This window comes from Ceratotherium simum, chromosome 9, assembly GCF_057802395.1.
Source record: "Ceratotherium simum simum isolate JZ-2026a chromosome 9, ASM5780239v1, whole genome shotgun sequence".
NCBI classification, from domain to species: domain Eukaryota; kingdom Metazoa; phylum Chordata; class Mammalia; order Perissodactyla; family Rhinocerotidae; genus Ceratotherium; species Ceratotherium simum.
Window position 1 is genome coordinate 35,750,664 of NC_141908.1, and position 25,637 is coordinate 35,776,300.

At 34.5% G+C, this 25,637-nt stretch overlaps 1 protein-coding gene across 10 annotated transcripts in view; it reads left to right on the forward strand.

Annotated features, from left to right (window-relative positions):
- The window catches only part of GALNT13 (polypeptide N-acetylgalactosaminyltransferase 13), a 919,989-nt gene that overhangs the window by 629,479 nt on the left and 264,873 nt on the right, over positions 1-25,637 (forward strand). For all 10 annotated transcript variants that reach the window (XM_087435225.1, XM_087435227.1, XM_087435224.1 and 7 more), the window contains one exon: positions 18,872-19,040. In XM_087435225.1, coding sequence (XP_087291351.1) covers positions 18,872-19,040 — 169 coding nt within the window. The remainder of the gene's footprint in view (positions 1-18,871; positions 19,041-25,637) is intronic.

Sequence of the window (25,637 nt, forward strand, 5' to 3'; positions counted from 1 at the left end):
GATTATCTGCAAATGAGCATAATGAAACTTATTACAGTCTGGAAGTAGTCTATATTTTCATTTTGTTGGTCATTATATACTGTGTACATTTGTCAAAACTAATCTTAATAAGGATGAGTTTTATTATATGTAAATTATATTAATATATCTGACTTTAAAAACTTTATGAGATAGATGAAATAAACATCAAACAACCCAAATCTTGGCCAAATTGTCCTAAATTCTCACAGTAAAGGCCTATTTACTTCAGTATCTATTGCCCTATACAAATTTCCCTTTCAACAAAAAAATTACAAGGCATGCCAAAGACAAGATAAAACACAATTTGAAGCAATGAAATCATTATCAGAACCAGACTCAAAAGTGGTTCAGATTTTGGAAGTATCAGATATGGAATTTAAAATGGTTATGATAATACCTTACAGACTCTAGTCAAAAAGGTAGACAACATGCAACACCAGATGGATAATATCAGCAGAGACATGGAAACCATAAGAAAAAATTAAAAGGAAATATTAGAAATTAAAAACATAGTCACAGAAATGAAGAATGTGTTCTCTGTACTCACAGCAGACTTGACACAACCAAGGAAAGAAACAGCAAACTTGAAGATAAGGCAGTAGAAATTACCCAAACTGGAATGCAAAGAGAAAAAAGATTGTAAAAGAAAAAAACCACAACATCCAAGAATATGGGACAAAGTAAAAAGTATAGCATTTGTGTAGTTGGAAAAACAGAAGGAGAAGAAAGGGAAAATGAGCAGACGAAATATTTGAAGAAATAACGATTTCCTCAAACCACAGGTCCCAGAAGCTCAGAGAACATACTAGGATAAATAACAAAAGCACACACCTGGATATTTCATATTAAAATTGCAGAAAACTATGAAGGCAGTCCAGAGTTGTGGGGAAACCTTATAGAGGAATAAGAATAAGAATTACAGCTGACTGCTCATCAGAAACCATGCGAACAGGAAGACAGTGGAGTGAAATCATTAGAGTATTGGGAAAAAAACACCAAGGTAGACTTCTATATCTAATGAAATTGTTCCTCAGTAATGAAAGAGAAATACAGTTTTCTCAAACAGAAACTGAGGATATTTATTGCTTGCAGACCTGTACCATAAGAAATTTTGAAAGAAGTTCCTTTAAAGAAGCAAAACAACATGTCAGAAACTTAGATCTACATAAAGAAGAGGAATGTGTCTGAAAAGAAATAAATGAATAACAGTATATTGATACTGTTCTACAAGCAACAGATCTGTTTTTACAAATAAGGACCGTGAGAGATAGAGGGGGCATCTATAGAAACTTCTGAGATCAAAAAAATTGAAAATGGGGCCATGATTAACTGATGCATAGATGCAAAGGTCAGCTTCTATGATGTCAGCCTAGAGAAAGCAATTTTTGTCATGTGGACATAAAGTGTATTTCTGTGAAGTCCTCTCTAGAGCTGTGTAGGGGACAGAAGGTACTTGTTTCCCTGTTGATGCCCCTACAATGTCTCAGTCTAGGCTCACCACCAAACATGTGCCAGATGGAAATCAAGATGACAAATGTAGGAAAAAAAAGCTACAATGAGCTCTCACTACATACACATTTTTAGACCCAAATCAGAATGGATAACAATATCTAGTAGTGGCAAGGATGTGCAGCAACTGAAACCCTCACACATTGCTGGTGGGAATGTGATTTGGAGAAACGTTTGCAGTTTTTTATAAAGTTAAAAATATACTTACCGGGCTGGCCCCATGGCTTAGCAGTTAAGTGCACGCGCTCCGCTACTGGCAGCCCGGGTTCGGATCCCGGGCGCGCACCAATGCACTGCTTGTCCGGTCATGCTAAGGCGGCGTCCCACATACAGCAACTAGAAGGATGTGCAACTATGACATACAACTATCTACTGGGGCTTTGGGGAGAAAAAGGGGGGAAAAAAAAAGGAGGAGGATTGGCAATAGATGTTAGCTCAGGGCTGGTCTTCCTCAGCAAAAAGAGAAAGATTGGCATGGATGTTAGCTCAGGGCTGATCTTCCTCACACACACACACACACAATACCATACAATCCACCAGTTTTATTCCTAGGTATTCACTCAAGAGAAATAACTATTGATACACTTAACAATACAGATGAATCCTAACAATATGCTGAGGGAAAGAAATCAGACAAACTATATCATTCTATTTATACAAATGCTTTGAAAACAAATCTAAACCATAGTGACAGAAGACATATGAGCAAGTCTGAGCATTTTTGTGGGTTGACTAGAACGAGCTCATGGGGACGTGGTGACTAATGGATATTCTCTGTGTTTTGATTGGAGTAGTGGTTAAATAGGTGTATACATTTGTCAAAATTCACTGCACACATAAAATGAGTTTATTTTATTATATTTAAATAGTACCTCAATAAAGTTAGTTTTGAAAAATAGATCTTAACTATGAAGGCGAGAAATTAACTTTAAAATTAGTAACATATCTGGGTTTTCTTGTTTTTTCTCTCTCTTTTACCTGAAGATGGGCATAACTAGCATCTACTTCATTGTCTTAAGAGATAGTTAATCATCCAGAGGAGAGCAATCTCATTTATATGGAAGATAGGGAAGCTGTATATCTAATAATTAGATATATGGATGTGATAAAAAATAAAAAAAGAAATATCCACCATTTGCACATTTCTATCCAGAAGGAATATGCTCACAGGCTTGGAACGGTGGATTCAGAATAAGAACCAGGTACATTTGTCATTATGTTTTAAATTATTTACTTACTCTGATGTAGTCAATTTTGCTCTTTTATATTTTGTTATAGGTCTGTGTCCAACTAACAATACACAAATAAAGCCACTATCTAAAAGGATTCTATGTTTCCTACAGAAATAATCATACAATTATTATAATTATTTTTTTAAGGATGAAATATTTGAATATGTAGACTGCCTATGCTTTGTCACAACTCAGAGAAGTCATGGAATTAGGGAGTACGTTACTCTCTTATTACAATATATCTCTCACTTGTAGGGAAAATTTAATTATTTTTAAGAGATGTGAATTCTCCGAATTAACGTGAAGAATGATCAGTTCAGTATTAAAGAGGGACATTTTAAATCAGTGACCGTGAGATTAAGTTAAATTGATTAAGAAAGGGAGAGATACTGTTCTGAGAATTATTCAGGGGAATCTGATGCATTTAAATTGATTTTAAATGTACAGCACAGTTTCAGCTAGATCAGGGATTCTGAATTGAGTTTTGGATAGCTATTAAACAGATAATTAAAATAGCCACATTAAAAGGAATGCTACATAAACCTTTCTGGAGAGATTTTGGACAGATACAGTATATATATAGGTAAATAGCACAAACTCTGAGATTAAGCTGCCTGGGTTTGATCAGGGCTTCACTTGTTAACTGGGCAAGCTGGAAAGTCATTTAAGCTTTCCATATGTCTGTGTTTACTTTTCCATAAAATTGGGAAGGTGGTAATTAGTGCCCATCCCATAGACTTTTTATGCAGATTAAATGAGTTAATGTATGTAACATGCTTAGACAGTGCCTAGTACATGAGCACAGCTTAAGTATTACCTGTTTTGTTATTGTTTTTATTGGACAGTAACGCAATTTTTCATTGAAAAATTATAGTGGTACTAGTAAGAAAGGGTATCATAGAAGAAAACGAAAACTGTTGGTAGGTGAATCAGAACTATGGAGTGTATATTCTAAGATGTGAGAAACACTAGGGTAGGAATTTTTTCTGTCCTATTCATTGACATATGCCAAGTATCCCAAATAGAGCCTGGCATATAGAAGTCAATAAATGTTTGTTGAGTTGAATTGAATTGAATGTGAAGAGATGATTCCCAATACATCCACACTTATAAGAGTTAAATGTTCAGTTGTATCTTAACAATTATAATTAAACATGCAATATACACAAAAATAGAACTTGTAACTGTTTCGTGAAATGCTACCTCAAAGTTGAAAAAGGAAATCTGCATGAATTAGATAATTTGCAGGTAGGAAAAAAGGCTACAAAATGTCTTCACAAATCATTGGATATAACAAGACAAGAGAAAGTGGCAATAATTCATATTAGATGAGGAAAAAAGGGGAAGAAATGGAAAAACTCTAAGAAAAAATTTTTATTAATCCATGAATTCCTGAGTTGTACTTTATAGGGAAATATATCACACTGAACCTTGCACAGTTAAACTTGAGAAAGTTTGGTGCCATCTTCCCTGCTTCCTTTTTTTCCAGTCTGTGTAGTTAACAGATGACCAATAAGGGTGGAGTTTACCTAAATAATTACAGTGAAAACTAAACTTTATAACCCTGCCTTGGACCTCTACTTATAGCTTGCTTTAAAGTCATAGGAACATCTTTTCATAAGAGCAGAAAGCCTTCACATAATGATCCCAGACTCTTTCTCACAAGAGAGATAATGTACCTTCTTCAGCATCTCAAACTGGTGGTCCCTGACTATTTTTCGATGAGTGAACACATTACATCAGTTAATAGACAAGGCAGAATAGCAAGTTGCTAGTATTGTCTGTTCCCATTTAGTTGGGGGTGATACTCAATATGTAAAGGAACTCGACTGCATTACTCTACCTTTTCTATGCTCCCATCAATCTATTTTTCCTGAGACACATACTTTTTACTTTTTAAATTATCATAAATTATTGTTAAGATCTTGGAGATAAATTTGCAAGACTGATTTGCAAGCTAAACTCAACTTTATTTTGTAACTTAGTTAAGGTAAAGAGAGATACTCTGGCTCTAAAAATTCTCTATTTGAAACACTTCTGTGCATTCAGACAAAACACCTAAATTTCTAATCTTGAGATGTTGTGAGTCTATAATTTTATAAGACATGCATGTATCTGGGTTTCGATGAATGCAGGTCAATATGGCCTAAACACACAATGCACATACCTATCCAGATTGTCTTTTCATCCAATTGGTCTCCCATTTGAGAGTGCATGAAAAATCAAAGTATATAGGAAAAAAGATCCCAGAATGAAGACATAGATCTGGAAGGAAACAATATCTAAGGGATAGTGTATGTTTTTGCTGTGCTGCAATGGAAGATGAACTAAAATTTGATCAATAAGCAGTCTTAAAGACCACTTCTAAAAGAACACACATCTTATAGGTGCATTTTAAGAAGCCTCATTTTGAAATCACTGGAGTATTTTTACCTCTGTGTACTATAAACTAAGAAAGAAAATAATTCAATTTAGTTCAGTGATGCAGAGGAGTAAATATAAAATAACAGTGAAACTATAACAATATAACGATACATATTAAATTAGTTGCCCCTCCCTAGTAATAGGAATAAAAGAGCTACAAACCATAAATTGCAATGGAATTACCTATTAGATGGCATTAACCCTTAATATAAAGAGATTTTAAAGCTGTTTCCTAAAGTGAGTGCTACTACTTATTCTGATAGAGAACTGGATTTATTACTAAACAATTATCCCAGAATAAACTACTGTTTTCTTCAGATTAATATAAATTCTTGGGAAAAATTTCTCAAAAGTTCGTAGTTACCTTAAAAATCAAGTCTGAGTGCAGAATCTCCAGAAATAAATTTTAACCACAATAGGGTATTTTTTGTGTGTGTGAGGAAGATTGGCCCTGAGCTGACGTCTGGGCCACTCTTCCTTAGCTGCCAATTGTATGCCACTATCCTACCAGACCGGCCCCAAGTTTTGTTTTAAGTAGTACAGGATTTAAATTAGCAATGCATATGTAATGAAAATTAAATACTTTTGTATGTGGCTATGAAAAGGTGAAGATGAAATCATCAAATATTATAAAGCAAAAAAGTAGTATCAATAAAGATATTTTAAATATTACCACCAAAAAAAAAATCTATGTGTGCATGTGTATATATATGTGTGTGTATATGTACATATAATTTTTGCACAAATATAAACATATACTTATTATATATAGTCAGGTAGAATGTTAAGGATTTTAAGAGAAAACTGTCAGGAAAGAAGAAGGAAGAGGTTATTCCTTATCCTCAGGCTTAGAGCACTGTTATTTTATACTGATTCACTAACTTAATCTGTATCTTGTCTAGGTGAGTAAGCACCCACAATATGGCCTTGACCTTATGATGTAACCAAAATTCCCTTTAAAAAAAAAACAAGGTTTAGATAATGAAAGCCAGGGTACATTTGACAATATTTCATATAGATCTGAAGAGTTTTAAGAAAGAGTGTGTTCATTTAAACTTGTACCTTACTGGTGGTTGAGCATTGTGTTGATTTTTATGACAGCATTTAAATTTTAGAATTACCGTATTTCTTTGGCACAGGCAGTGAATGCTTATTAAATGAGTATTGACTTAGGCCTTGTGTGTTTTGAATGGTTGAGTTCCTGGGATACTTTAAAAAGGGCAAAGATAGTATATGATAGATTTCTGAAAGTTTAATGATATATTTGCATTATTCAGCCAGCACATTCAATTTAATTCTTTTAACTGTTAAATAGTCATCCTTTATTATAGCATATTATTAGTATCCTTGTTGTTTTTATTATTATTAATTAACAGAAAATGCCTGGTGGCAGTAGAAAACTCAAAACTCAGTTTAAATTAATGCTAAGCAATAAGATTTATAATAACTGTGAGTAAATGCAAAGATCAAGCAGCTGGTTTATACAGATGGCCAATAAAATGTTGGAATGCCCAAAACAGAAACATAAGGAGTGGCAGTAGGAGGCAGGTAGTGATTAGGTATGTGATCGCTGAGGTTAGCTTTTAGTTTGGGTAGAACATTGGACTTCTTTTTTCCCACCAGAAATTTTCTAGATGAAAAAATAATTATCAAAATGTTACATTTCACATAATGGTGCCTCTTGCAGCCAATTTACATCGGTTTATTTTGATGGCCTGAAATTATTGCTGGAGCTTCTGTAAAAGATCTGATTTAAAAATCAAGTAACCATTTAGGTGATAGGAAATCTGAGTCCATTACTTGACAGCTAAATTGAAGAATTGATATAATTTCATTCTTCTGAATTTACTGATGAAATATGTGATCTTCCCCTCAGAGTTACATCTGATTATTCTGAAATGTAAACCTTACAAACCTTCATTAGCCTCATCATGTTTTTAGCATCATAGAGACTGGCAATATTTTAACCCTACTTCAAGAAATACATTCTGATTAATATTTAAAATAAAACAAGCCAATTGTACTTTTATGATTCTACTCTATATGCCCCACCGTTCTAAACTTCTTTTTCCAGTTTTTGTATACCTGGAAACCCCACTCACTACCCCACAATCAGAATGCACACATATATACAATACCTTAGCATACCTTATTCCATGAAATGTGACAATGAGATTATCAAGAAAGGCGGCAAAACTTGCCTATTATTTGAATCTAGTGCATGTTTTTGACCTAAGACATCCTATATAGTAATTTTCTCTTTTTCTTGATGTTGTGCCATTAAGAATAATCAGTAAGGTCAACCCCATGTCCAGCATCAAGAGGTGAGTACCAAAACGAAATAGTACTTGTATAACGACCAACCAATAACAACAAACAACCCTTTTTGACAGCAAAATGTCCTGAGACAAGAAGAAATGCATATTATCATTGCTTTAGCTACAGTGATTTCCAAAATGTGCTGTATGCACTCCAGGGATGCATAAGATACTTTTTTGGGATGGAAAAAGAAAATATTAGAATTTTTCTTTATTTTTTACCTTATTTTAAATTTTCTATTTTTGGTTTGCTGTAATACCTATATTAATCATTAACAAATAAACATAAGTACAGATACATGCTTAATCATTTTTTTTTTTTTTTGTGAGGACGATCAGCCCTGAGCTAACAACCGTGCCAATCCCCCTCCTTTTGCTGAGGAAGACCGCCCTGAGCTAACATCTATTGCCAATCCTCCTCCTTTTTTTTTTCTTTTTCCCCTTTTTCTCCCCAAAGCCCCAGTAGATAGTTGTATGTCATAGTTGCACATCCTTCTAGTTGCTGTACGTGGGACGCCGCCTCAACATGGCCAGACAAGCGCTGCGTCGGTGGGTGCCTGGGATCCAAACCCGGGCTGCCAGTAGCGGAGTGCGAGCACTTAACCGCTAAGCCACAGGGCCGGCCCCCATTTTTTAATTGTATTAATTTACTTCAGATTTAATTTAATTTAATTGTATTAGAATTTAATTCAGAGAAAATGATGAGTTAAGAGCTAGTTGCAGTGGTTTAGCTGTAGTCTTTGTCATATAAGTGGGGAATCCACTGCAGTTCCCACATACCTTTCTAAACTCTTTTGTCAGCAGGAAACAGATGGCATGCTTCAAGCAAGTAGCCAAGCAGAATATAATACAAGGGCTGTTTACAAAGGAGCCAACAGAGTTTAGAGAAAATAACAAGAGCTGGTTGTATATGGGGGCTAGTAATCAGGGGTGAAGTCATTAATACTCCCAGACCTTAAGTGGAAAAGGAGGAAGCAATTATATGAACTCATTAAAAATACCTCTATGGAGTGGGGCCACCTGACAGAGACAGAGCCTTTGGTTTGGGGACAGAACCAATTTATGACTACTACTCATGGAAGAACCGAGGGAGTAAATGTCTTGACTTTATTTTTATCCTACCTGTGAAGCCAATGGTTTCTCCCATTGGCCAAATCCAATCTGAAACCAGAGAAGAAAGTGCACAGATATAATCCATATAGCTCAGCCTCCTGTGGCATAGCTTGAGAAAGAGAAGAGTGGAGTGTGGGTCTAGAAGAATGAAGAGAAAGTTTCCTGCATCCCACTCCTCTTTCTTCTCAGCGTCTGCTCTTTTCCAGGTGAAAAATATGTGTCCCTAAGGATACACAAATCCCATCAACTACCATATCCTCTTGAATTGGTGCAAGTTAGTCATATTCCCAAACAAAATCTAAAATGTTAGCAAACCTCAATGCTCTTCATACAATGTAATCTAGGAAAAAGTAAGGCAAGGAATTCTTAATTAACATAAAATATAGCTGCTATGGTCTCATGATTTACATAGCTACTCCTGAGGTCTTAGATGCTAATTATATATTCTTTTAGCTATACCCATTCAGTGTGTATCCTAAGCTCTGTCAATAACTAGTGTGCACAGTATTCTTTACTTGGTGGTATGATCCCGTGTATAAGCTTTTGATTGGTTTTGCCTTTACTGAGTTGCCTCATTATTCTATTACCCAGCCTATTGCAGAAGTGAGGCACTCCAGAGAAACCTCTAGGTTCCAGAAATAGTTCTCCTTGCCCCCATTGTGTGGCAGCAATCTAATTTCCTATTGGTAAATAGCATCAATCACTTCAACCATTATTGTAGTCCTTTTCTCTGCCAGTAAGTTCAACAGCTTGAGGAGCTCATTATGGCCAGAGGGCAGATTCAATTTCCAATTTAACAGAGCCATGATTGTGTTCTCTAGTGGAAGCATTTTTTCCATGGATACTAGTACCCTTCTACCTATTAAGCCTGGGGTTATAAAGATAGAAAGCAAATATTCCTTCAATGAGTTATTTGTTGAAAGAGGCCATTCTTCCTTCCTTCCTTGGCTCCTGGATCTATGCATTCTGTCTATAGGAGAGATGACATCACACATTGGATATTAGTTTAAGATTTATAACATCCTGTGGGACGGCATCCCAAATCCACAAGATTTTGTCTCCCAAATGATACTATAGCAGTCTTTAGCAGATTATTCCATTCTATCAAGTCGGCTGCTTCTAGATATTGAGACCAGTGGATTTTTTGAGTGAGCCCATGGTCACATTTCTTTTGCCATAAATTATTTCCCCTGGTCTGAGGTGAGATTGTGTCAAAATCCAAGGAAAATTAGGATTTTATAAGTCTACAAATGGTGGTGCTGACAGAATTGTGGCTAGAGAAGACAGATATCTGTCTCTCGGTAAGAAGACATTCCTCCCCACAATGATGAAAGGGGTCCATTAGAATCGACCTCACACTAGTTGGTCAAGAATGGTGCCATATGAATGGCTTTGTGTTGTCTTCTGCTATTAGGTGGCCATAACCATATCAACTGTGGTGAGAAGTTCATGTTGTCAAATCTATGCATAGTCTTCATCTGAGCTATTCTGGCCTTTTAGTACCTCTCCCATTGAGCAAGCACTGGATTAACTGAACAAAGAGGCTGACAGCTCTAAGCAGGATAGTTTTGTCCATCTAATTATGGAGAGGCTCCTCTGCAGTGGAAGCCGTCACTTGAAGATTACATGGGACATGAATATCCATCTTTTGTTCCCATGTCAAGAGTACCACTCATATACTCCTCCATCAGAACTCCTTGTCATCAATTTCCCAATCTTGTTCTTTTCAAGTCTCTTACCAGCTGCCCAGCCTGTTAGCTACTGCTCGTGGATTAGTGTAGATCCCTACCTCAAGCCATCACTCCCTTCATACAGTACTCAGTCAAATTTCCTCTCTGATTTTCTGCCTGATGGGAGGATTTCCTTTCACCCACTGACTTTCAGGACAACCCCTGAGTAGGGTTGTAAAGAAGCAGCTTCTAGCAGGTGCTAGCATAAATCTAGCTGTTATTGAATCTAGGCTTGCACCTTTCCTTCCTTCATTAATGGGTCATAGGGTACTCCCCATGAAATTATAGTTGTGAGTGAGAGAGCCAACCCTCAACAACCCCACACAGAGGGAACCAGGGAAATAAATACTTCAACCTCATTCGTCTCCTGTCTCCTAATATCTGTCAGTATTTTCCCAGCCAGAAGTCAAAGGGCGAGGGAGCCTGGTTGATGTGGACATAGAGGTCAGCAACCTAGGACACAGAGTAGACTAGAGACGGTGCAGAGTGAAACTTGGAGGGCCGAACAGAAGACATTCAGCACAACTGCCATCAACGAAGCCCCCGAGTCCAGCAGTAGATTTGATTTTATGACTTAAAATACCATAGGGTATTTGAGATGATCCATTTTTCTGCTCATACTTAATCCAGTATTCTTTTATAATTTTTAATTGCAGGCTTTTGTGAAGGATATTTTTTACTTCCAAAAGGACTCATAACCGCCTGCTGAGTAATATTTCCTTCACATTTTCTGTGATTAATATTAGTTAATAAATTTTGAGCATTATTAGATGTTTTATACAGCTTCATAATAAATAAAATGCTACATTCAGAAGTTATTTTTAAAATATGTATGTACTTCCTCAATTAGATGTACAGCCAGTGAATGCAGTGCTTCTTTTATTGGCCAAAGTGAGTATATTTTTGCAAACTTGATAGATCATGTGTGATGATATATCAAATGCTGAGAGTTTATTATTGTATTTCTTAGGAACCACTTATAATGAATGTTGGGTTATGTAAGGGGCTCCTTTAAAATGACTATTATTCCGCTTGAGATGTCCCCTAACAAAGAGCTTCCTAAAGCATCTGGCAGCCAAAATTGGTGCTTTTGTTTCCAAAGATTTTTTTTTTTTTTTTTTTTGGCAGTATAGGCAGAGATCGGGGTTAGGGAGATTTCCTATTTAAAGCTGGAACTAAGACGATTACTACAGCTATTGCAAGATGGGGCTCTTTTAAATACTTTTAATGAGGAAGCTCATTCTTAATGCAGAAGGAAATAATTTCATATTTCAGCTTTATTTTATTACTTTAGTGAACACTTTTAAAGTTGGGCCAATTGTTTCCAGGAAACATTTATGACTGTAACATGTGCCAAACAACCTCTTACTGTATATAAGAATAGCACTGGCTTAATAGTTGTGGAGAATGTTTTGTAAGGATTATTGTGAAAGGAAGGTGAAAAATTTTTATATTAATATAGGAATTTGCTTTTTCCTAAAAAGGAACCAAGAAGTTTGCTACTGTCCTTGCTCAGCTACTAAATGTTTTCTTATCTGTAAATTGTAGTGAAGTTCCCGTGAGGAACTTTCCTGCTAGAACAAACCGTAATTCATTATGAGTATTATTGTACCTGCTTGTCGTCTTATTTACATCCAGAAGCTTTCCTTACTTCAGGAACTCCACCTACCACTGATCCCTACTTTTTCATGCCCCCAATATCTACTGACTTCACTTTGTACCTGCCACTGCAAAAGCAAGGCTATATCTCTTTTCACTGAACCAGATTTTTGGTTAATATGTAGCTGAAATCACCTTATTAGGTAAAATTGAACTCATTTAGAAAACACAGAAAATGCTAAAGAAAGAATGTAAAAGCTCCTCTAATCTAAGGAACCACTGCTAATCTTCTGTGGTGACATATGCATATATATCATATAGCTTAATTTTTTTATAGAAACGGGCTTATTTTTTAACATTGTTTCATCACCCTTTTTTCACTTAAGTATAACATGAACACCTTCCATATCATTAAATATTTTTCTATAGCATAATTTTAATTATTGAATCGTTTTCTTTCTATGGCTATAACTCAGTTCATATACTGTTTAGCGTATATATACATATATACAGAGAGAGATGGGGTAGAAAGAGAGAGAAAATACATTAATCACTTACTTGCTTTATTTAAATGGTAGTTTCTTTAACTACCTGCTTAGGATCTGACTTGTGATCTAATTAAAACCCCTTAAGGCCATAGTCTCCACATATTTTAATTGTGTGCCACTATCAGTAGAAATTTTTGAGCTTGTACTAATATATATAAATTTATTTATAATGCATACATATATTATTCTCAGCCCACATATTAAATACTAGTGAGGACTAATTTTTTAATATAAAAAATAAATATGGAATAGAGGTTTGACATTTTTTAAAATACCACAGTGGGTAATTTTATGCATCTCTGAGATGGGGAAACCTCTATTTTAGTTACTCTGTTCGTCTGTTTTTCAATAGAAGAACTAGATTGTCTCAAAATTTCCTCTACTTTTTCAGTTTATTCACAATTGAATGAACAGTGCCAGGCATTGGGCTGAGTCAAAGTTGAGGCCGAATGCATTGGTGAGTCTTCATAGACTAAAGGAGAAAGAAAAGAGTGCATTAATAACACTGTCAGGTGTAACAAATAGGTCTGAAATCCCAATGGTTTAGCAAAATAGAGTTGTTTTTCTCTCATGTAAACTATGCAGTGAGTCTACCTGATCTGCCAGTGGCTCTCCTTCAAGTGGTGATTCAGACAACTCATGTTACTACTTTCTTGTGACGGCTCTTCAACATATGGCTTCCAAAGTTGCTATAGCAAGGGAAAGAACATGGAGATCATACATGGGAAGTTTTTATGGGCCAGGACTGGACTTGGCACGTATCATTTCTATCCTTATTTATCAGATCATTGGTTACTGCAGGGAAGGCTGGGTAGTATTGTAGAGCTGTCTGTCCAGGAGGAAGAGAAAATGGGACAGTTCAATGGTTAGTCTCTTTGCCATAGCATGTAAACAGGTAGTGTTAATGGGGTGTTATAAAAAGGATAATGGAATAAAGTAAAAGAGCTGTAAAATCATAGAGGAGAGAACAATCACCTTATCTGAAAGTTAAAATTGGTGAACAGGGATTATTTCAGTCATCAGAGATGGAAAGAACTTCCTGTCTGAAGGAATGTGATATGGAAAGTCAAAGTGTTGAGAAAAAGAGTAGCTCCAATATAGCACGGTTAATATACAATTTCCGCATTAAATGTCCACCACCTTTTCAACCAAAGTTTCAGACAAATTTGCAAAGATATATGCATAAGGAAGAATATTAATTGAATCATGGTTTATAATAGAGATTATTGAAAACAACATAAATGTTCAATGAAAAAGGATTGGTTAAATAAGTCAAGGTATAACCAAGCTATGGCATATTTTGCAGCCATTAGAAAGTAGGTATGGACTCATATATTTATTTGGAAAGATTTCCACAATTGCTTTTTAAATGAAAAAAACAAGCATGTATGATAATGATAAATGAAATGATAGGATTCAGTGTGTACGAATGATTTTATTTTAAAAGCTTGAGCATGTTTCTGCATAGATTAAAGTTGACCATTCAAGCAGTAGTTTCTTTGTTCACTTTTTTTCATAGTGGCTACCTACCTACCTACTTCACTCCCTCTCTCTCTCTCTGTCATCCTCCTTTCTTTCTTCTTTCTTTCTTTTAAATAAGCATGTATTTTTATTTAACATAAAAACAATATATTTTTTATTTAAAAAGTAAGTGAAAGACAGTTTTCAAAATCAGCATTCCCTTGGTTCTGCGAATGATCTCTCCTCTAGCTAGCTGGTGAAAAATGCTACTTGATTGATTATCTAACAGAAGGCACCTTCCTGGGAAAGAGTAGCTAATGTTTGCTGGACTTGATCCCATCAGGGCTTGCTATTTGCAACTTTCTCGCTGCATAAAAATCTAGTTACTGAAATGTAATGGACAACAATCAGAACACCACATATGACTATGATAAAAAATAAAAAGTTATTATCAGATGTGTCAGATTTATCTTTTTCAGAAGGATAGTAAATAAATTGCCATTTTTCACACCCTAAATACAATGAATTTGGTTGTTTAATATGTAATATATTAAAGTATATTATTATAATATTGATACTATAATATTGATATTTGAAGGCTAGTATTGTTTCTAACAGAAATGGACCAAAGCAAGTATATACTGAGTTCCTTAATGAGAATTACCGTTTATTCAGTGAGAATAAACTCAGGATCTGTAAATTGGCAAAGGAGCATGGCCCAGGGAACGCTGAGTGGAGGGCAAAGTGGTTTGTTTGGATGGTAGAAGTTGGTCCTTGTGTTGGTGTGATTTTCTCATCTTCTGACTCTACTACAAACACATTTATGATTGACAAGACAAAAAGCATTGTCTTAGGGACATTATTAGCAGCAGAGTATGAATATTCAAAGATGAGAGAGAGACTAAAATTCAAGATTTTTAATTTATTACAGTTGACAAATCGGAAGTGATAAAAGTGAGAGAAAGCTGTAGTGTCAATGAAGAGAAAGATTTTAACGGCAAATATACAGAAATTAACAAATAAGTAGATCTGAGGATGGAAATACAATCTGAAGTAGTTTTTGGAAAGTGCGGCACGTGGGATAACATTTATATTTTGGTTCAGTGCTATGCTTTTACCAGTATGCATCGTATATTACTGTGTCCTTTAACAGAATAAAATCATTACTTTAAAATCAACTTAAAAAAATTTTTTTACTCAGAGTTTTTTTCTAGATATAGGTTCTCTCATCTCTCTTTTTCAAAAAGACAGTGCTCATTGATAATGGGGCATTTCTGCTATTGAAAAAATGTTCATGATGCAGTGTACATAAGCAAATAATGCAATTAATATGTAGTGTTCCTTTTGGTAGACTGATCAGTTGATTTATTTATATTTTGATGGTCATCCATCCTTTTTATCAATTGGAATTCTAAGATTTAAATAAATCTGTAAATCTTTACAGTACATGCTATGTTAAAGAAAAAGAAAGATACATATAAAATTATTCTGCTTTTATATTTTTATAGTCATTATAATGTAACTTTAAGTCAAATTAGTTATTTATTTTTTAATGATTTTACCATATAATTAGGAAGAAAATAACTTACTATATGGTATATAAAAATATTTTTGCAGTCCAAGCCAGCTTTATAATTGGGACATTTCCATCCAAATTCAAAACAATAATCAAGAAATCATAATGTTAAATTACTTGCCTTATTATTACATTTACCTATGAGAAAAGTAGCACAAATATTTCAATAAGAATTTTTTTTGTTTTTTTAGTTCAGTTGTGAGGGAGCATGTTATTTTGTGTGTGTGAATGGTCTTTGTTTTTTTTAAGTTACGTAGTGGAGAGAAATCAACAGGTGAGAAAAAAAGTAGGAGTTGCTATTTAAAGGTACTGCGGATCGGAGACAAGCCACAAAGCCCAATTACTTAATCTTTTCCATTTCCTATTTATATTATTTGGAAAAAAAAAAAAATCACGTTTTCTTCCAGTAAGATGCGTTGTTCCAGGTATGAGCCAGAAAAAGAAAAAGACTGGTTCTACCTTATAATTACTTAGGATTCCTTTTGCTCAAGCAAGGTGAAAAACACCAATAGGTCTCCTCATGCACAAGAAAATACATTTTATAAAATGTCAAATATGCATTCATTAAAGGCTATTATAGAAAAACCTATTAAGTGTGGGGAGGAGACACTTAACCTGATACACATTGTTATCTATTCTCCACTAAGAAACTGAGGATAATTAAGGAGAATGATTATATGTGCTTGCAAACTAGTTCTGGGTATAAGGATACTGTTTATGACAATTTTATTTTTATTAATAACACTATAACATGATACACTTACTCCAAAATCTATAATCTCCATAACGCTAAGCCAAGGAAATGGTCACACCTTTGAATGTGTTGCAAAAACCAAATGTACCTTACCTGATCTTCATGCCTTAAGAGGTAGTTGAGCCCCGTGTCTTTTCCACATAGAGTAAGAATTAATCTTATCTGCTTCCTAGCCTTTGTAGCATTTTGTTGAGCCTGGTGCATTTCTCTGTAATGTAATGTATTTTTATCGGAATTTATAGAGGACATTTTAAAGAACTGTGAATGGTTTTTAATTTCTAAAAATTCTAAAAAATTTTTTAACCTCAAAGCCTTTAATTATTCTTTAATGTATCAAAATATCAAAAATTCTTTACTAGAAAAAAATTAATCCTGTTTTTTTTCTGGCATTAAGGTTATACACTAGGATATGTATACACTAGTGTAAGGTTATATGCTAGGATACACTAGGATATTACATGTATATATATGTAATATATAATACATGAAATGTGTTGGTTACATAGTTAATAGGTATCATGTAGCCTGATTATGTTCTTTACTTCGGAATTAGAAGGACTCTGAGGGAACTATTTAACACTTTTTTTTGTTAGGAAGATCAGCCCTGAGCTAACATCCATGCCAATCCTCCTCTTTTTGCTGAGGAAGACTGGCCCTGGGCTAACATCTATTGCCAATCCTCCTCCTTTTTTTCCCTTTTGCTCCCCAAAGCCCCAGTAGATACTTGTATGTCATACTTGCACGTCCCGTCCTTCTAGTTGCTGTATGTGGGACACTGCCTCAGCATGGCCGGACAAGCGGTGCGTCGGTGGGCGACCGGGATCTGAACCGGGCCGCCAGTAGTGGGGGTGCGTGCACTTAACCACTAAGCCATGGGGCCAGCCCCTTAACGCTTTTTTGTAGAATCAAAACTTTAAAAAAAATCCTAGAAGTGGAAGGTACTTTAATGCCAATCTAAGTCCGGTGTCTCACCAAGAGCACAAATTCAGCCAAAGCCAACTCCAAAAACCGCATCTGATGTTAAGAACAATAAACTTACAAACTCCTAAAGTAAAATATTGCTCTTAGAATTTTATTTCTTAAATTGAGCAAAATATGCTTCTCATAAAATTCCAGACATCATTTCTATTTTTGCTTCTTAAAGTGAATGAGATTCTTCATAAACTTTCTTTAGATGATAATTTTTTTAATAATTTGAATTCGGATACATATATCTTTTTGATTTAAAATTTTCCTAGTTCTTATCATTTTTCTATGTATGAGAGGATTTCCAGGCTAATCACCTTCCTGATACCCATATCTGAAGGTCCTTAGAAATGCCTATTCTCTTTTATAGTTTCACTCATGCCATTCCAAAGTCAGGAAAACGTTTCCAAGAGGATAATCACCTGGACGAGCAATTGTATATTAGACTAGTAATACCAGGCTTGATGTTTTATAACTATGAAGGTCAAGTCAGAGGAAAATTCCCTTATTGTCTTTTAGTATTGAGCATATTCTTATTATTTTAGAATTTGTATTTTTATGAAATGTTATAATTTACAAATTATTTTCACATGTATTATATCCTTTAAATTTTTTTACAATAGTTAATGTAATTTGCTTCCAAATATTTTCCCTTTAAAGTGTGTGGGAACTAAATTCAGTAAGGTTGATGTGTTAGTAACTATAATATAGCAAAACATTGGGAGAGTCAAGACCGGAACCACATTTCTTTCGGTTTAACCTAATTTAATGTCATTAGGAAGAGTAACTTCTGGGTACATTAGGATTGACTGGAAACTTTTATTATTATATGTTAATATACAGACAGACAGACGTATGAGTGCACACACCTCACACACACACATTGAGATATGTATTTTAGAACTAGAAGGGACATGAGTGTAGTGATATCTTGGAGGAAATGGGAGGAACATTAGCCTGTATATCGAATCCTGAGTTCTCTTAATCAACAGTCAAGCCAAGAATATTGCTGTGAAGTTCCCATTATGGAGCACATAGCATCCAAATCCAACTTGAAGTTTGAAGTTATGTGTCACCACTATGAAAGTTCTCTTTACTTATTTGAAAATACTTTGACAAAGGAATCAAATTTCCATAAAGGATTATCAACCTCGTTTGCTTTAAATAGATGTAATGGTGCTAGATATGTGAAATATCAAAACATTTAATTGGATGTAAAAATAAATTAATCTTGGTATATTTTCAAAAGGTCTTTTATTTTGCACAACTTGGTCTGCCCAGTGCTCAACTTCATTCCTTTCTAATAAGTATGTGATAAAATATGACAGAGAAGTTTAAAGTTTTGGTGTATTGTATTGCTTAATTATTAAGTCTTAATGATCAGTCAGATAGTATAATATGCCTAGACTTGAAAAACAACATGCAGCATTGAGTTAATTGATTAAAATAGATCGTTTTTTTAGTGTATGGTATGGTGTGTAAGTAATCAATAGAGAACTGATGATTATATTAAGCCAATATATAAATAAACTTCAGAATCTAATCCAACACGTAAGTTTATTTATTCAGTTCATTATCTGTGTGTTTGTATGTATGTGTGTACCTGTGTGTGTCTTACAGCTGTTATTTCAAGAAACCAAGAAGGGCCAGGAGAAATGGGAAAGGCTGTGCTGATTCCTAAAGATGACCAGGAGAAAATGAAAGAACTGTTTAAAATCAATCAGTTTAACCTTATGGCCAGTGATTTGATTGCCCTTAACAGAAGTCTGCCGGATGTAAGATTAGAAGGGTGAGTTTACATGTGTTATATAATCCTATATATATTAGTAACTTCCATATTTCAGAGTATCTCAGAATGTCAGTTAACTCAGATTATTTCAATTCTAGAACTGTATGCCTCTGAATACCTATGCCACAGCAGGAATTTACTGTGCATATGTATGATGAGACATGTGAACGATTTTCTTCTCTGGTAGAGCAAAATGTGTTACTTGAGAAGACGTTACAGAATACACAATCCTAACAGGTTTTCCTTCATTAGATGTATTTTGTTTTGCTTTGCTTTATCTTGCCAAATACAGAGCAAACATGCTCTTTGATAGATTATTTCCTTGCCTACATAGAAAGCTCTTACACTTTACTTTGAAAAACTATACACATGGCTATTCCAGAGTAAAAATAGCCACTTGCCTATGAGATTTTTTTGACCCTTTAAAAATTATTTACTATGGGTTCCAGCAATTTATGCTGCTATTTACAATTAGAATGCTCAATTTTCAGCCATGGAGGAAATATTCACTTGGAAATAATAATACAGCATGAAAAATGATGTTGAAAAATTCAACTTGTATGTGATTAATTGTAAGCTATGCTGTAGATTGTTGAACATATTTTAAATGGATGTAATAAAAATCAGAATATTTAGTGGCAGTATTGTTATTCTAGTGTACAGTCCTTATAAAGCAAACTCTTGACACTCGGAAAAGATAAGTCTTGAGATTTTAGAAAATCTCCAAGTTTACCAATATGCTCCAGAACACACTTCTATGTAAATAGAAGTTGTTCTTTTAGATATGTAGTGACTTTCCCTATATAAAATAAAATCATAGTTAATGCAAATAAAATTTTCCACCTATTATGGGTTATATTACAGTAGTATCATAGTGATATTAACATCATATTTACTAAATCTGATTTTTCTTTCTTTCTGAATTATTTCAGATAAGACCAAAATAGAGTAACCAAAACTTTGTTAAGATGCTGGGGCTGTGTAGTCAAAAGGTTCATTTGGTAGCTAAGTAACTGGTTTTGTGTACCCTTGTATGATTTTAAAATCTCTCTCTCAACAAGACCACAAGTAACTACATATTATAGATATTTTTGGCCCCCAACAAATGGCTAAAACATTGACTATTACATTTGTACATTCCAAAGGCCTAAATAATTTTACAGGTAGTTCTGTCCATATTTGTGTATGTTTGTTTATATGTAGTAGACACATTTGCACTTTTAAAGATATACGGTAAGCATATTCTTCTAAATAATTTTGAGCATTTTAGATGCTAAGTTTATAATATTATAATGTTGCATTTATTACTTTATTTTATATACTATGTTGTGATAAAATGGGTAAATGTGATACTTATGTATTCAGGAAAACCACATAAACACTCTTTCAAATTTTTGAAAGATCTGTATTTTCAACTATCAGAACATAAATAAATTAAATTTTATATCAAATCTGGGATGATTAAGGTAAGAACTGCTTTAGTAAGAGCCATCACTTAAAAAAGAAAAGAGATGGGGCCAGCCCAGTTGCTCAGTGGTTGAGTGTGCATGCTCCGCTGTGGCGGCCCAGGGTTCGCAGGTTGGATTCCCAGGCGTGCACCAATGCACCGCTTGTTAAGCCATCCACACTGTGGCGGCGTCCCATATAAAAAGTAGAGGATGATGGGCACAGATGTTGGCCCAGGGCCAATCTTCCTCAAGAAAAAAGGGGAGGATTGGCAACAGATGTTAGCTCAAGGCTAGTCCTCCTCAGGAAAAAAAAAAAAAAAGCAAAATCTTCATTGAGCAGCCATTTAGAATATTTGTGGCTGATTTCTTCTTTTAAGAATCACTTAGCATATTAAGTACTTGAGTAATTAAGCCTTAAACTGTGGAAAAATTCGGGGCTGGCCCTATGGCTTAGCAGTTAAGTGCTCGCGCTCTGCTACTGGCGGCCCAGGTTCAGATTCCGGGTGCGCACCGATGCACCGCTTGTCAGGCCATGCTGAGGCCGCGTCCCACATACAGCAACTAGAAGGATGTGCAACTATCACATACAACTATCTACTGGGGGCTTGGGGAACAAAAAAGGAGGAGGATTGGCAATAGATGTTAGCTCAGGGCCGGTACTCCTCAGCAAAAAGAGGAGGATTGGCATGGATGTTAGCTCAGGGCTGATCCTCCTCACAAAAAAAAAAAAAAAAAAAACTGTGGAAAAATTCAACATTTTAAAAATGGAGAATTCAAATTGCTTAGTATAAAAAGTACACAAAATGCTATAATTACTGTGGATATCATTGCTTGAATTTTGAGATTTTACAAATAGTCTATGAAATAATATTAGTGAAATAAATAATTTTCTAGTTTATTTTTTATGTGACACCATCGTGTACACTATCAGAAAACACAAATACCATCCAAATTCCTAGACAAATCATAAAGTGTGTGTGATGTTCACTGAGGACATTTGCAAGTCATCTTCAATGACTCAGTTCTGTGACTGCCTGGGAACAACCAATGTTGAAAAACATACCATGAATCAGCCACCCAAACTGTTATTTAAAAGATGTAGAAATCTGTTAATACTCATTTGATGTAGAGAACACTTTTTTTCAATTTTGGTATTAGTCAGTTCCAGTTTAATTTTTGGATAGTTATGTCTTAAAGAGATATGGACACATTAAGCTAGCCTCAGTGGTGACTGATATAAATTACAAAAAGACATATAAAATGGGATCTGCAAATAGTTAAAAAAGAACTTGATTTATTTTAGTGGAAAACTTAAGTTAATATTTATTTAGAAAGTGTCTAAACCGCCCAAAAAGTGCATTCATTCAAATATCTCAGCATATTTTACCAGAATATGCCCTTAAACTAACTCAACTGAATTCAGAAAATTGTCCAAATAGTTTAGTGTTGTGCTTAGCCTTAGTATCAATCTACAAATATTTGAAGATATGTTCAGAGAAATAAATCTAAGTAAATATCCCCTGTTTTCACAGAGAAGAGACTAGATAAAACAGTTTTTCTTGGAGGCAATTGTGATGAAACATTCGGACAAATTGTAGTTAAGTTCTGGAATGTCCATCCCTACGAATGTCTAAATATTTATATTAATTTACTTACTATATTTAATTTATTAATAAGTATAATACATTTTTATATAATCTTTAATTATTTGAGGGATGTAGAATCATAGTATCACAAATAACAGGGTACTGGGATAGTTTAAGTGCAATCAAGTTGAAGCCCTTACTAAGTTTCTTACTTTCTTCAGGGCCCCCAATTTCTGAGATTCTTGTTGTAGTCTATATATATGTATAAATAAAATTCCAGACAGCTGTAACCAACCTGCTCTCTCCTTTGCCCATCCTCCATAAATTTAAAAAAAAATGAAAAGTGAAATGTCATAAAATTCTGATTCAGAACTTGAGAAAAATGATTGTTAATTGGATGTGTTGATAGATCAGCATTAAGGATTTGTTAGCATATTTCTCATCAGTTGTGGGTATAAAATTTTATCAGTTTATATAGTTTGGATTTAAGAAAAGCACAGGGCTTAAATATTTCTGTTTTCAGAAAGCAAGTACATAGATGTCATTTTGTTTCGTTTTAAACATAAGATTTTTTTTGGTGAGGAAGATTGGTCCTGAGCTAATATCTGTTGCCAATCCTCCTCTTTTTGCTTGAGGAAGATTGTTCCTGAACTAACACGTGTGCCAGTCTTCCTCTACTTTGTATGTGGGATGCCGCCAAAACATGGCTTGATGAGCAGTGCATAGTCCACTCCTGGGATCCGAACCCACGAACCCCAGGCTGCTGAAGCAGAATGTGTAAACTTAACCACTACGCCACCGGGGCGGCCCCATAACATTTTTCTAATAGTATTTGGAGAGAGAGAAATACCAAATTAAAGAAACTCATTAAGAGATATTAAACACATTATTTTTGCGCTAATATGCTAATATGTGCCAAGTACTGTTCTATGTGCTGGGGATATAGCAGTGAACAAAACTAAGTCCCTGCTTCAGGGAACTTAGATCAAAAAAAAGAACAAACTCTGTCCCTATGTGTTTGTTTATTGTTGTTATTATCTATTACTTAATGAAGGAAATCATACGGTATTTGACCTTCTCCCTCTGACTTATTTCACTTTGCATTGAACACATAGGGACGGAGATTGGATTGGTGGTTACCAGAGGGGAAGGGGGGAGGGAGGAGGGTGAAAGGGATAATTCGGTACATGTGTGTGGTGATGGGTTGTAATTAGTATTTTGGTGGTGAACATGATGTAATCTATGCAGAAATAGAAGTATAATGATGTACACCTGAAATTTTTACAATGTTATAAACCAATGTTACTGCAATAAACAAAAAATTAAAAAAAAAAATAAAAGAACAAAGATGGTAAGGGATAGAGAATAGAGTCCTGAGGGAAAGCATCTTTGAGAAACTCACATTTAAGTAAGTCGAGTGGACCTTAAGCACCTAGATACTATGATTTCTTTTTAGTAATAAACAGAGCTGTTAAATATCTGCTGGGTTCTTGGAATAGACAGTGCTAGCAATATGACAGTCTTATGGATATATAAAACTCCATAAAAATACAAAAGCAACGACACAAACATTAAGCAAATTCGTAGATGCATTTATATGTGTGTGTTTGTAAACAGTATTTGAATTGTATTTCCATGAAAGCCAGACAAAAATCCCATTTTGGTTTGCTAGGACATCTGTGGTTTGCTAAGACATCCCATGCGTCTATGCTTTCCTGGAAGTAAAGAAAACAATATGACTATGATCATAATCAATGAGCTGAGTACATGACTCTATTCCATCATATGCAAAACAAATAGGGGGAACAAAAAGCCAACTGTGGAGAGAGACTTTTCAAGTAATTAAGCAGAAAATCTCTAGTTATGGAGCCAAAACACACAGGTTTGAGATTTAGCTCTCTGGCTTACTCTTGGATCTTGGGTAAGTCATTAATTTTCTAAGCCCCAGTTTCCTTTTACTGATTAAACCAACTAATCAGCCAACCAACCAACCAATCCCTGTCATTTACGTAATACAGGCTTAGCTTTGAGAACAAAAAAATGGATATAACAGACCTGGACTGGAGGAGTAAAAGGAATATATTTACATAAACAGCTAATTATAATATTGTATGGACACACCTGTAATTGCAAAATGACAAAGAAAGAATAGGATTGCTCCGAGTTCTTGGTGAAATTTTTATATTGATTATTATTATTTTTCTGTGGAATTCTCTTATGCCCTCTAGCTCTTTTGTTTTGGACGAAGCAAGGAAACTTTTTAATCAGCTTCTCCCTTTATTCTGCAATTCTTGTTAAATAAGAAATTGACTGTAATTATTGGGTGAATATTTATAAAAAAGCTATGGGCAATTAAAACAAAATGCTAAGGTTCTTTAGCCTTTACTTGTATTCATTCATTTAATAGCACTTCAAGTTCTGGTATTGAGTTATTTGAAGGTTATAATGCAGCTGGCATTTAAATATATTTCATCAGAGAAAAAATGAGGAAACAGGAAATTTATTTCAGCTATTTATATCCTAGACCAAATAACTGCTCCTTACATATGCACACTTGCAAGCTGATAAAGAAAAAAAGACTCTAGCAGTGTTACATTATTAGTGGAAGAAGAGCTGTAGCATACAAATTCTGAGTAAGTTGCTCTCGAAGGACAAAGAGTTGATTTACTACATAAAACAGAAATAAACCGTAGTATGTATTTTTCTGTGCTCAGTCTCATAAGTGTACCTATCCATTTATATGGATTGCCTTTCCCATGAATTAAAATATGATAAATGTAGCATTGATTGCACAAAGGGGAAACAGAAAATGAGAATATTAATTGGATTTCTGATCTCTGTTTCACATCTTTTCTTTTTAATTTGATAATTACTACAACTTTCATATGCCGACAAAATTTTTGCTTGTGATGAAAATTATAATTTCTGTAATACTTTGATTTATGTAATGTGCTCATGTGTGGAATTAATTTTACTACCCAAATTAAACTTCGTGTGTTAAGAATGTCTATGTGTGTTTATGTATGCATATAAATGTATATATGTATTTGAAGAAGATGGAGATGATAGGTATTATTATCTTTGGAATAATAATACTGTTATACTATAACTTTCCTTTCAAATAAGAAAGTTGAGTAAAACATTTCCAGGCATGTTCACAGGGACACATTTGTGTACTTCTGTAGGCAGAAAGCATGTTGTGTAACTACCTTTACATGTCAAATACCCCTCAACGGTCTCCTTATTTAAGTTAATTTTCTGACACTATTACTTTGAAATTTTTAAAAATTGTGGTAAATATACATAACATAAAATTTACCATCTTAACTATTTTTAAGTGTACAGTTCAGTAGTGTTAAGTATGAAGGGAATCAGACTATGTCACCGCCAAATATACTACTTTGGCATAAAGAGTGTCTTGAGCTGAAGGCAATAGAGAAAAAGCAGACACAGGAAGGCATACATTTCACTTGTGAAGATGTCTCCCTCTCTTGAACCAGGAAGAGAACAACAACCTTTATCACTGGAGATGGTGATGGTGCTGAGATGAATCTGCATAAACT